General features: G+C 35.4%; 1 protein-coding gene across 1 annotated transcript in view; it reads right to left on the bottom strand.

Moving 5' to 3' along the window:
* LAMA2 (laminin subunit alpha 2) overlaps positions 1 to 14,003 on the bottom strand; it is a 630,974-nt gene that overhangs the window by 409,405 nt on the left and 207,566 nt on the right. The window contains exon 4 of the mRNA XM_030809663.1: positions 12,188 to 12,430. Within this exon, the coding sequence (XP_030665523.1) occupies positions 12,188 to 12,430 (243 nt within the window). The remainder of the gene's footprint in view (positions 1 to 12,187; positions 12,431 to 14,003) is intronic.

Raw genomic sequence — 14,003 nt, 5'->3', positions numbered from 1 at the left:
AAGCATCTCCAAGGCTTTGGTGAGGATCAGATGGAAGAATGCATGGCAGAGTGCCTTGTAACTGACACAGCACCATAGACAAATGGTTATTGCCAATATTATTGATAACACAAACAATAGTTAATCCATTAATCCCTTCTTTTTGCTTGGGAGTCATATTTTAACTGAAAGCCTTAAACTCTACTTAGGTAACGTAAAATAAAACTGATAATAACCAGCAAATCTGCCATTCCATCATGGAATGTTTGCTTGTGATTTTAGGCCTAATGATTATAGATGTCATAATATGAGTTTTGACAACCCAAAGTGCTTCTTATAATATCAAGTTCATTTAATAGTTCTTTTCTTTCTTGATGTAGAGAATAAATATTGTTCCTGCTTCACAGTTTGGTCATCTCAAAACACTTCAGAATTGGGACCTGAATTATTGACAACAGTTTATAATTTTCAGTTCAGAAAACATTTTCTATAATAAATTGCAATGAATACAAGTAGAACTTTTTTCTTGCAATAAGGCGCTAGCATATTTAAATGCTTGTGTGCCTATCTGTACAATACTAACAATGGCCAAGAGTGGATTCTATGAAACCATACTGTCTTTCATACAAGAAGAGGTCTACACAATGAAATCTGAAGTTTATTTGGATCAAAACTGACAAGCTTTGAAGAAAAGCCCAGAAGATTAGCAGTTTAATAAATTGAATGGGATAGAGGGCTGTCTTTTCTGACAATGGGATCGATGATGTCAATTCAATTCAGATAGAATTTTACCTGAGTAGTCAATTAATAATAAAAATAACAGAAAGAATTAGCTTGAGCCAAATAAAAGAAAAACGTAATTTTTAAAGTTTTGTTTGACCAAAAATGTATTTACCTGTTGGTTTTACTTAATGTTTTCATAAATTTTACTATAAGATGGAGAATTACTATATCTCTGTCAAAGTAATATTGATATAATTACCTATAGTTTGGAGAAATACATCTCTTATAAGTCATTTAAAACCCTAGTTTCTACAACCTCACTTAAGTACACAAAGTGGTTAACTATGTTCCAAAAATATAATTTTATTGGTTTTAGCAGCCAATTTTAAAGACCTCATAAAAGGATTTACATATTAAGCCATTTCAGAATTTTATTTCAAAATCTAGTCACATTATTATAATGGGTCTCAACTATGTCTAACACAGCATTTTGTTCTCTCTTATAGAAATGGACAAGAAAAAGATTCTTAGAGGGCTTCCTTGTGGAGCATTAAAGTCGTAGTGAAAAACTGAAACGGGTACAATGCTTGAAAAGTTCTGCAATACTTTGACTACACAACATGGGTTCTGTTGCCCACTTATAAAAGTAATGTATTGACTAATATCTCCCTATTTCTCCCAGCCTCTGCCCCCAACATAGAATCAACAGATTCTGTGTTTAAACTGTTCCTGATGAGAAATCTTGTCCTATCCATTTTATCACTAGCCTATTTAATACGGTGTGGCCCCTAGGACACCCACACATTAGCAGGCTCCATAACCATGCCTGGAAAGAAGTTAAACTTAATAGCTCATTCTACAGGTATATTGGAAGGAAGTTAAATTCAAATAGTCATGCTATAGTAGATGCAAATTAATATTTAAAAACATTTTCTAAAACCCTTTTTAAGTAGCTTCTATTGGATCTCCTGTAATGTGATCCTTATTAAAACCAAATCAGGTATGCGTTTTGAGGATTCTTCTGTGAGTAAAACCCATATCACCTTCCTTATATGTTTATAGTATTTGTTCAACCATTAGTCAATCATTTCATATAGTAAACTTTTAGAGGAATAACATGTCTTAGGAACTTGGATAGCAAAAAACAAAACAAAATCTTAAAATTGCTTTAACAATTATGCATATAAGTTATTATTATTGTCTTGGGAAGAAATGTTGGTCAGTGGATCTTCTGTATTGCTATTAGCTTTTGGGATTTAGTGTTGAAGGGAAAATGTAAGTTCCCTTAAAAGGGAAGGTCTTTTAAGAACAGCTGAAAGGGAGGCTACAGATGGGTCGAATGGGTGGGGTGTGTAGGGGGGCGGGATTAAGGAATACAAGCCCTCTCTAAATGTGGGTTACTTTCACTGAGGTTTTTATGGTCATAATTCCTATTGCCATGTAGAAGCAATGAATAAAGACACTAAAACACTAGACAAACAAAGTTATATTTGGACATCAAAAGCTCAGAATAGGCTAAGAGTAAAATGATCAAAAGTAATGCAAAAAGTCACTTTAAAAATTATTAAAGCAGACAAAATTCTGACAAGTATATAGCACAATTGAAATACATTAAATTCCAGAAACAAAATTAAAAAATATTTCAAAAACAACACAAAAGAAATATAAATATACATCATTTGCCAGAATAAAGCCTGAAGCAGAAAAACTGATAAATATAAATATACCAAGATAAAATTATTAAAATCAGCAATTTAAAATCACTAAAAAGATTAAAAAATGAGCAAGATAAAGAGGTTAAGAAATCAATTAAAGTGAAGGTTAAAAAAACCTATCAGATATAAAAATGAAGTAATTCATCACAGCTAAAAGGTAAAGAATTTTTTTAATCTAAAACATGAAAATACTAAAACCCCCAAATAAAAAATAAGCAGCAGCTCAAACTCAGGCCTGTGCAATCTCACATAGAGCTTCAGCAGGACCTGCTAGGAGGGGGGACTCCTGAGCTTATAGGGCAGAGCAGATTTCCAAGAAACCCTAGACACAGAAGGAAACTTTTAGCTTTGTACCTTTCTGGTGCTCTGAGAATACACAGAATTCAAATCACAGCTCCAAAAATTACTAGCTGTGGAACCCTGGGAAAGTTATTTGACCTCTCTGTAATACCTGTTTCTCAACTGTAAAATGGGACGAGTATTAGTATATATGAATTTATACATGGGAAATTCTTAGATTAACACCCTCCATAAAATAAATGTGCAACAAATGCTAGCCATCATTTGTTATTGTTATTATTATTGTTGTGGTTTTATTACTATTTTTGTCTACTTGGCCCTGGACTAACCCTACATTAGCACTGAGACCCTCACCTATTCCTTCTGGTCCTCCAACTTCAGCAAGCTTGTGGTTTTTTGCTTTGCTTATTCCTTCAGTCTTGTTCAGTAGCCTCTGCCTTCCCTAGCCATGGCCTCATGTGGTATGGCTGTGTCCCTCTCATGCTCCCCACTCGCATTCCAGGCTGAGCCAGCTCAGTCATTTCATAGTTAGGAGTGGGCTTAAGCCACTGTTAGCTACTGAACCTTGAGAATAAAAAGGCTGGAAATACTATCATATCATAGAGGTTAAAGAGAGTGTTGCCATAAAAATCTAATTTGATCGTTATCACAACCACGTAAACTGGCTGGGGCACATATTAGATGGTTTACTCTTCTTTCTGAACCCTATTGTTAATCCTTGGCAGAGCTACTTGAAAGCCAAATCCAGGTAATTCCCCAAAAGTCAGTGTGCAGTGTCTTTGTACCTTCTTTCACAACCCTAAGCTTCCTTACCTAGCTTAACAGAAGCTTACCTTTCTGTTCCATCTCAGTGGATCCTGTTCCACAACACTGAGAGAACCAGGTCTCTTAAATATTGGTGTTTTCTCCTCAGGATTCCATTCTCATTCAGTTTCTCCAGCCATCTTTGTTTTTCAACAATACTGCATTAATTTAACAGGGATTTGTGGATACTTTCTGGGCATAATATATATATATATTTTTTGGAGGAGTAAGGGAGTCTAGTAACTGATCAACAGAGAAAAAGGAGGAATATAATCCTCTTAATTTTATATTTATTTTATAAGATGTATTTTTAAAATATAACAATAAATTACCTTAAATAAATTATGTATTTTATGTGTGTGTCATTCCAAAATATTTCAGCTGCTCTGTGTATTCCAACCAGAGTTGAAACATTTCATTTTTTAGAGGACTCCATATAAACCTCATTGTAAGGAGGTACTTTAATATTGTTGCTCCAGGTACTGACTGGCCCCACATTGGTCTAAAAAGAATTATTTTTAGAGAAAGGAAGCCTGAAACCCCAAATAATTATTTACCTAAATTTCTATTGAAAACCAATACAAATTAGTAATACTCCACTGTTTCTCCCTAAAGGAACAATTGCAAGGGTAATTGAGAAAGGCTAGGTCTTTGTTTCCATTCCCTCATTTCCATACAAACTCACATGCGAAATCATGTTATAACCTTAACAATGTTATATCAAAGGAGAATTTCTGAAACATTTTTTAATACAGTCTTGGGTTTGTGTCATCCTTCTCCTGTATTTGCAATTCTAAGGATCACCATAATGTCAGATGATGAAAAGAGGAAGAAAAATATTCTGTCTGTATATATAAAATTCTGTCACATAGGAAATCAAAATAATATCAAAGCTCTACATACAGTTTACAAAAAAAAAAGTGTCTTCAAGATTTAATGATGGTTTCTCCAGGGATTTTTATACAAGCCTGCCATGTTTCAAAGCAGAATCAAAGTGAATCTAAGTTCCATTGAGCTGCAGTCCAGGAGAGTGAGAAGGTGGTGGTAAGAAGGAAAGGAAATCATATGTAAATAACTTAAAGGCCTGTGTATGAGGAAATGGAAGCAAAATCACTATGGTAACCATGAATATTTAGTTAGCAGTCTAGTGACAATCCAAATAAATTAAAAGCAATAATGTGAGTCAAAGAAAGGGAAAAGTCTCACATAACAGAAAAATATAATTTTAATTCTAGGATCTCTACAGCAGTGCCATCTAGACAGTTTGACCTCCTCGATATTATTACTGTGATTCTTCTCTCAGCTACCCCTTCGACCATCAATAACCTAGTTTTAGTTCTAAGTTTATTTGCTCAATTCAAACCTGCCAGGAGACTCAGTCCACCAAAACCTATCACATTTGTTGACAGAAAAAGTTAGTCTCTTTCTTCAGCTGGAAGTAGTTAGAATGACCAATATTCTTTCCCAAAATAACTGGTGCCCTGTTCTCCTACAGGGTTTAAAAGGCTGGAAATAGCTGAACATTAAGCCAGGAATACAGACATAAGAATCACCAAGAGTACTTGTTTAAAATATACATAAGGCTTCCTGAGCCTCTGACAAATCTAATGAATTAAAAGTTCTAGTCTCAGGAGTAGCTATTTTTCAAATGCTCCTAGGTGATTTCCAAGTAAAGCCAAGTTCTCGGGGTGCTTCCAAGTGGCAGTTCTTGTAAGCAGTTCTCAATAGCACCTGGGCTACTGCTTTCTGCAGAGGCAGCACTTGGGCTGTGATAGTAGCTCTCGATGGCTTGGTTCCCTGGGGCACTGCTGGACATGCATGTTATGTAGCTGTTCCCACAAGAGCTCTACCCTGTGGTTGGCCTCAAAGTAATGGAGGCCCCTGCAGTCTGTTGCTTCATACCCTGCAACTCCTATTAGGGAGCTCAGTATCATTTGCTCAAAGCAGGACAAAGTAGGGTCCCTGCTGAGCCTTCTCTTGGCATTGATGATAGAAAATTGCCCTTCTAAAATAAAACTGTTTTAAGGCTTTTGCTGAAAGCCTCCTTCTATTTGCAGCCTGGATAACGACATACTCAGTCATATTATTATCTCGCCTATATCCTCCATTATCCCTCCTTTGCCAGGCCCTGAGACTTGATACCTTACGATTATCTCATACCTCAGAATGAGCTTCTCTTCTCCCTTTAGGTGCAGGCCTAGGATGCTAGGCTTCAGTGTTAAGCTCTTTCTTGGTAGTAGTTGAACCTAGTCCTCTAGGGCACTGGCAAATCCACATGATTAACATTTGTTGATCTCTTGAAATCAATGTGGAGTGGACGGCAGAGAAGGGGCCAAACCAAACCATGAAGGGAAACAGGTGGGAGTAGCTGGAGTAACAAACAAAGCCAAATAAAACATCAGATATGATGCAATTAAGATTAAAGAGGCCACAAGGAAAGGCTAGACCTCTCCAGTGATGATATGGACATAGGGCAGTATTGAAGTTTGGATACAGAGGGGGGGCTTGAATATCCTTTAATAGATTGATGAGAAATTTACCTAAGGTATCTTTCAGCTCTAATGTTTTAAAGATTTTGGCACGTCTCAAAAATTCTCTAGACAAGTGGAAATGTAATAAACTTTAGACTCAGTAGATTTGGCATTAGTCACAAGAAAACTATTTCCTATTAATGTTCTAAGCCTAAACCATGAACATTGTTGTCTAACTAGTGTATAACAATTGAGACATGTTTATTTCATAATGCCCTGTTACATGGGTGGGCCTTAAAAATTCCTCTGGGCCAGGCATGGTGGCTCATGTCTGTAATCTCAGAAGATTGTAACTTTAGAAGACTAAGGTGGAAAGATCACTTGAGGCCAGGAGTTTGAGAACGGCCTGGGAAACATAGCAAGACCCTGTCTCTACAAAAAGTTTTAAAAAATTAGCTGGAGGCTGACTTTTTAGGTAGGAAGACTTCTTGAGCCTAGGAGTTTGAGGCTACAGTGAGCTATAATCATGCCACTGGACTCTAGCTTGATCAACACAATGAGAACCTGTTTGTAAAGAAGAAATCAAAAAAAGGAAGGAAGGAAGGAAGGGAGGGAGGGAGGGAGGGAGGGAGGGAGGGACTTGTTTTTCTTATTTCTGACATATTTAAGGAATATTTTGAAGGTCTGGAAGAAAATTACCATTCAATGCTTAGTCAAAATATACATTACAAATCACAGTAAATATTTAGATACTGTTGTCCACGTTAAAAATCTATCTAAAATATATATACCCACTATGTAACCATAAAAATTAAAAATAAAAACATTTTTAAAATCTACCTATTAATAGAAACACAAGCCCCATAAACCAATAAAAAAGAAAAAAATATATGCATATATTAATAAAAAATGATTGATGCAATGAGAAACTGTTTCCTCTGTAGCATTGGTTCCCAAAATCCAGAAGCCCAGTTTAACTATGAAAAAACATCAGGCAAACCCAAATTGAATAATAGTCTGTAAAATATCTCTAAATATCTCTTAAAATATCTCTTAAAACTGTCACAGATCAGTGACTACATGCAAAATAGTACCTGAATTGGATCCCAGAAGAGAAAAAATGAAATTGGTAAAATGAATGAAACCTGAAAAAGCTCTGTGGTTTAGTTAACAATAATGTATCAATGCTAACTTCTTAGTTTTAACATGTGTATTGTCATTATTTAAGATATTATTCCTAGGGATAGCTGGATGAGGGAATGTGAGGATTCTCTATAATCGTCATACATGTGTGTAAATTTAATATAATTCCAAAATAAAAAAAATTAAATGCATGTGCAACTTCGCTTCTATTTATGGTAGATTATACAGTAAGAGTCAACACTCTCAATGATAACAACTAGACAAACTGGATAAATATACAAAAACACATGTTTAAAGCCATGTGAGAGCTATCAAGAGGGTGAAGATAACCTTCTCAACATCAAGGACAAAAGAGATGTCTAGACAGGTGATTGGTACGTTGTGACAGCTTTTGTCCTGTGAGCATTTTCCTGTCCAGAGACATGGCTGAGAGACTGAGCAGCACTTTTGACAGCCCTGCTGTATTAGGAGGACAAAAGCTGGATTCCAGGACTGCATGGGTGGGACTTTGGTAATTCCCACACGCTGGCTTGGACTCCAAAGACAAGCAGCATGGGAATGAGCATATACTGGAATTAAAGCAGCTGTCATTGGGTTATAGCAACACTTTGAATCATCTGAATGTCCCAGAAATTTGAACCCCTAAAATTGAATTAAGATGATCCAGATTTCCATTGCCTGGCAGTAGCATCAGAAAATTCACACAGGATGAAGACAATATACTAGCTCTCAAAGTATTTCTACACATTCTCTTTCAAATACAACTTCTGTTATACAAAGATAATCAGGCACATAAGAATGTAAGACAGCATAAAAAGAATCAGCAGATGAAACAGAAAATAAAATATATTCAAAAAGGCCATATATTAGAATTATCAGACAAAAACTTTTAAAAATAATTTTTACTTTATGCTCAAGGAGATTAAAAATAGAATATTGAAAATTTTAGAATAAATCATATTATTAAATTAAAATTTTACTATAAATATAAAATTTCAAAGTAAAATGAGAAAAAACTTCAATTTGACAATGAACCAGGCTGGGCACGGTGGCTCATGCCTGTAATCCTAGCACTTTGGGAGGCCAACGCGGGTGGATCATGAGGTCAAGAGATCGAGACTATCCTGACTAACATGGTGAAACCCTGTCTGTACTGAAAACACAAAAATCAAGTGGACATGGTGGCAGGTATCTGTAATCCCAGCTACTCAGGAGGCTGAGGAAGGAGAATCACTTGAACCCAGGAGGCGGAGGTTGCAGTGAGCTGAGATGGCACCACTGCACTCCAGCCTGGGTGACAGAGTGAGACTCTGTCTCAAAAAAAAAAAAAAAAAAAAAAAAAAGAAAGAAAAAAAGAAAATGAACCAGAGAAATTTAGAAACTGAAAAATATATGAAATTAAGAATCCTATGAATAACTTTAATAGCAATATTTACATAGCTGAGAAGAGAATTAATGAACTAGAAGTAATCCAGAAGAAAATACCTAGAATGAAGATACAGAAAGACAAAAGGATGAAAACTAAAGAAGAGAGTTTAAAATACATAGTGTATACAGTAAAAAATTCCAAGTCATTTTTAATTAGAATCATAGAGCAGAGGGAATGCGGAAGAAGCAATATTTAGAGAGGTAATGACTGAACAGTTTTCTGAACTGATGAAAGACATCACTCTGCAGATATGTAGAAAATAAAAAGGTACAATCTAAAGTAGCATTGCCCAACAGAACTTTGTGCAATAATGGCAATGTTCCTTTCTGCCCAATCCAGTGTGGTGGCTGCTAGTCCCATGTGGCTACTGAGCACTTGAATTGTGGCTAGTGCAATGGGGAAATGGAATTTTAATTTAATTTTGATTAACTGAAATTTAGATTTGAATTGCCACATATGGCTAGTGGCTATTGTAGTGGGCAGGGAAGATCTGAAGCATCATAGTAAAACTACTGAAGAACAAAGATAAAGAAAAAAATATTTAAATAAATCAGAGAAAAGTCACTCCAAAAGATAGTAATCAGATAGCTGCATTCTCTACATAAGCAATGGAAATCGGAAAACAATAAAATGTGCCAAAAGAAAATAACTGCAAACCTAGAATTCTATATCTGATAACAATATCCCTCAACGACGGAGGTAAATTCTGTATGTACCGAGTTTAACGCATAGGTATTATTGGAGATGAATTTGCATATTGGCTTTGAGACTTTTGAGATAAGAGTTGTTGCTGTTTTTCCCATATTCTGAGAAATTATCTTCTCAATGTGCCTCCTTCCACTCAAGTAGGGGGTGATTTATCGTTCTCTGTACACACTACTTTTATAGTACTTATACTATCATGTTTTATTTACTGGTTTATACGTTTGTTTCTCTTATTTGACTGTCACTTCTCTGTAAAGTTTTGAACATAAACAATAATTGTATTCCAGGGATTACGTGAAAGTACATAATTTTAAACTAAAGCTGATGAGTGAGATTTATTCCACAGCTACTTTGTCTGGATAATGTTAGAGAAAAGTATCCAAAACTTTTAGAATATCCTCAAATGTTGTATGATAGCCAAAGCTATATATTATTTTAGAATATATCATGCTACCTTAGAACAATTTGGGCATTGAACTAATTCGCCTATTAATTTAATCCTAGAGAGATTAAATCATTTGACCAAGGTCCCACAAATAACTGGAACCAGTACCAGAATCCAGGTCTTCTAATTCCATGTGTCTTTTTCTACGCCATGATATCTCAGAATTAGGATTCTTTCTACTTACATTAGACCCAGCAATACTGTATCTCCTCTGAACCATTTTTAAGTTTAGCGATTGTCAACTTTTAAAAGTCAACTTCTAGTCTTTACCAGATTATGGATGAAATATTTACCTGAGAATCAGAGAACTCAATTATTATTTCAGTTATATTATCATTGAGCTGAGAGTCTTGGAGAGTATCACCTGTCTATTCAAAAAAGTAACATATTCCACAAAGTAAGCTATATAAAATGAATAGATAGCCTAGGAGAGGTGTGAATTTAATTCTTATTCTTCAATCTTATCATTCTATTGCAAATATTTTGAATTACTTTCTGTTCCTTATTTCATTCACTTCCCCATGAGTGACAAATAGATGTAAGGAAACATGTCACAGAGCTAGTTCAGTCAGTTGCTCCTAATAGTTACCATCAATAAGTAGTTTTTAGTAAGTGTTGTTTAGGAGTGAAAACAATATAGCCAATTAAAGAAACTAATTAACTAACAAACACGTCTTTTGTTTCATATTGTCAGGCTGACTTGGTTTAAGGAACGGAGAACCATTATTAACGAAGGGAGAGAATGGGAAAGGTATATGCTTGTGACATGCATGTTACATACCTGCCTAAGTGTATGTTATATTGCTTAATAAATTTCTGAATTGAATCATTTTTAAAGGTATAGAATAGTCTTAAAATATTAGAGAATTATTAGTCTTAAGTAAACTGAATCTAGGATAAAAAATAATAAAAATTCTACTCAAAACTCTTTCTGCACTCCCTACTCCCATATCCTCAGGCCCAACTGGCCAGGAATTGGATGCCTCTAGGCACAAAGCAAGTTGAACAGCTGTTTGACTCACTACATTTGAGTCCTTGTCATTTGGCAGATTGAGATTTCTGCTGAGAGTACCATTTGGAATGTTTTCACCCAAAATTGGTATTTTTGAACATGGAATTTGAAATATAGTGAAGCACTGGTATACATTAATATAAAAATAGTGCCTAATAAGGGTCTGACAGATTTATGCCAAAAACCTGATTTTCCCTAGAATTGTTTAGAGATAACCCTAGATTGGCTGGTGTGGGCATGATAGAATGTGAATATGGGTCTTCTGAAAATGTAAATATAAATGATGATACTAGCTTCAGATGTGTGGGCTATGTGGGAGAGAATATCAGATATGAGTATCAATGGAGATGTACATAATTAGGTAGGATGAAAGGAGGTGGGTCACATATACTAAAGGGAGACAAGTTAGGGAAATATACTAAAGAAGTATTGGATAATCCAAGAGAGTCACTAAGTCAAAGTTTGGGTATTTGAGAGAAGACTAAGGATAATAATAAAAATAATAGTAGTAATGGTTATTATTTCCTTAATGGCAACAAAACAATAAATACAGCACAGAGTACTTAGTGTGCATTTCAGCATTGTTCTAATGCTTTAAATACAATAATGCATTTAATCTTCTTGACAATTATATGAGGTAAGAACTATTATTATTCCTGATTTATGGGCGATGACACTGAGGTGCAGAGAATTTAAGTAACTGGATCAAGAACACACAACTAAGCCAGAAAACAGAAAAAAAAAAACAAAAAAACCAACTCCCCTGCCCCCACACACAACTAGTAAACTAATAACAACTGAAGCCATGGTTAGAATATGTGGCTTAAAATCAATGAATGAATCTAAAATCTTAACCACAGGATGAAAGACACTGGAGAAGTAGAACATATTTGAACTAAGCATATAACCTAGCTTGCACATCACTGAGAACCTAAGACTTCCTGCACATTACTGTTCCACAAAGCCTGACCCAGGGAAGAAACCCCACTGTAGCCGTATGTGGTGACAGCAGAAAAACATCAAAAGATTGAAAGAATTACTTTTCATTTGGGTCTTTCATGTGGATTACATTTCTTCACAAATTCATTTCTTTTGTCTCCAATCTTCAGACCAAAGTACACTCAAATGTAAGGCCACCTTTAAGGTCTCCAGTCCTTCTCTAATCATTAGCAATCCTCATTGTTGAGAAAGTCTCTTTATATGTAAAATTAATCATTGACTTTCCAGATTAAACCTATTTCCTCTTCTCTGATCTTTACTGGAGATGGGAGACACATGAAGGTAGTTAAAATTCTAATCACCTCGGGTTTTTCTTTTTTATTTAATAACTCATTTAAATGTACTTTTGCTAAATCCTATTTTAAAATCTCCCTGACATTACTTACTGATATATTCAGGTCTTTCTGACAGGCCTATTTCGCCGTCTTAAATGTGCTTAAATGGTGAGTTTTCTCATCTTACCTCTCCATTTTCTAAGGGGTGTATCTTGGAGTAAAACGAAGTGCAGATGACCTCATCGTCTTTGGCATATGACGGTGGCCCAGTGCGGGGATAAATATTGTAAAGGGTTAGGCACTCCGTGTCTGTCACAGCATGATACTGCCAGGGCTTGTATTCAACATCATCAAGAGAGCGTTCCAAAATCCAGTTTCCAGGCCGGGGGGAGTTAGCTGCCTTCACAATCACATATGCGATCTGGAACACCTAGGGAAGAATAACAACAATAACATTGAATTCCCAAATATTCTCATCATTTTATGTCAAATATAAGTCTAAACGCTACAGTAGATTTTATTTCAGATTTTATCCTATAATCTTATAATGTTCTCTGAAATGATTTTACTATTACAGGCTCATATTTAATAACTTTTTTTGCTAAGAAGTGATGTTTTGTTTTGACAACCATGGCTTTAAAAGAAATGGATTAAGACTGGATTTTAGTAACAACTCACTGGCAACATTTCACCTGATGTTTAAAGTTCCATTATAATTATTACCACCTAAAACATTTATTAACAGTACATACCAATTTACTCACCTTACTGTGTTAAAGACTGTAAAATACAAGCTAGAAATTCCCAATGTGAATAGTGCTTGATAGTTTAGAAAACATGTTTACTTATATCACATAATCCTCAAAAAAGTGCCATTTAGAGGGAGTTAGTATGGTACAGCAAAAACAACATAAACACATTCCTATGTTCAGATTGTGGTTCTAGCATTGTGGCAGTAAATCCTCAATAAATGTCCATTCCTTTACAACCCCAAATAGAAAATAATGGAGGAGAAATTCCAATGTTATGAAGACAACGGATTGAACCTGAAACACACTAAATGAAGGGTTTCTGTACCTTCTCTTTACAAAAGGTAAACATGCAAGAAAAGGGGTGAAATAAAGAGGTATTATTACTGTCAACAGAGTGACAATGAGAGGAATGTGGCAATGCTCTATTTACAAATTTGTATAGAATTTGAAGATGTGAAAAAAGAAATATTCTAGATGTTTTGTGGTAGTGCATATCTGTGTCTTTACCAATATAGTCCAAAAGAATAGTGAAGAAACATTATGGAATGATATTTATGTACAATGTTCTAGGTAGAAAGACAGATATGAATTAGTTTAAATTACTATTCCACCATCAATGGGTTGTTAATATATTGTAATAGTGAGACAAATGAAAAGTGCTATAATAATAAAACAGTATGATATGTTCTTGACTAGTAAACGCTATGAGGTATCAGAGGTTGGCAGCTCTAAGCTCTAAGTGGATGAGGTCACTGGTGGGGCACAATTGGGAGGACAGGCTCACTACAATGTGATTAACAGGCCTGCTGAGCTACAGAGGGGAGCCTGAAAGGGATGCTCTAGAAATACATTTTATCTGCTTCATAGTTTTGACATGGTAGCTCATGCACACATGTATAGGATGTATGGTATACCCTAAGGGACTAGATTTAAAAATATAAAAATTTGGTATGGAATGGGGTAATACAGGTGGCTCTGATGCTAGTCCTTCGAGATATTTACTTGAATGCATGCATGCTCAAGAGCCATGGAGGGGAAATCACCCATCGAATGAGTCAAAGTAGGGTTAGTATTAGCCTTTTAGGCACAGTTGTGGAACAACTAGTGGATGAAATACTGAAATGCTTCTGTACTTGTTGACAAATCACTGCTGCCCAACCTCCCAAATGCCTCCTCTCCCTTGAGACCATCTGATTGACCCCAGCATAGCAAGGACAGCCAAGATATTTGTCTTGAGGGGTCTGGGCTTTG

The sequence above is a fragment of the Nomascus leucogenys genome, chromosome 3, assembly GCF_006542625.1.
Source record: "Nomascus leucogenys isolate Asia chromosome 3, Asia_NLE_v1, whole genome shotgun sequence".
Classification (NCBI taxonomy): domain Eukaryota; kingdom Metazoa; phylum Chordata; class Mammalia; order Primates; family Hylobatidae; genus Nomascus; species Nomascus leucogenys.
The sequence above is the reverse complement of the archived record's forward strand: the minus strand, read 5'-3'. Positions and strand labels throughout refer to the sequence as shown.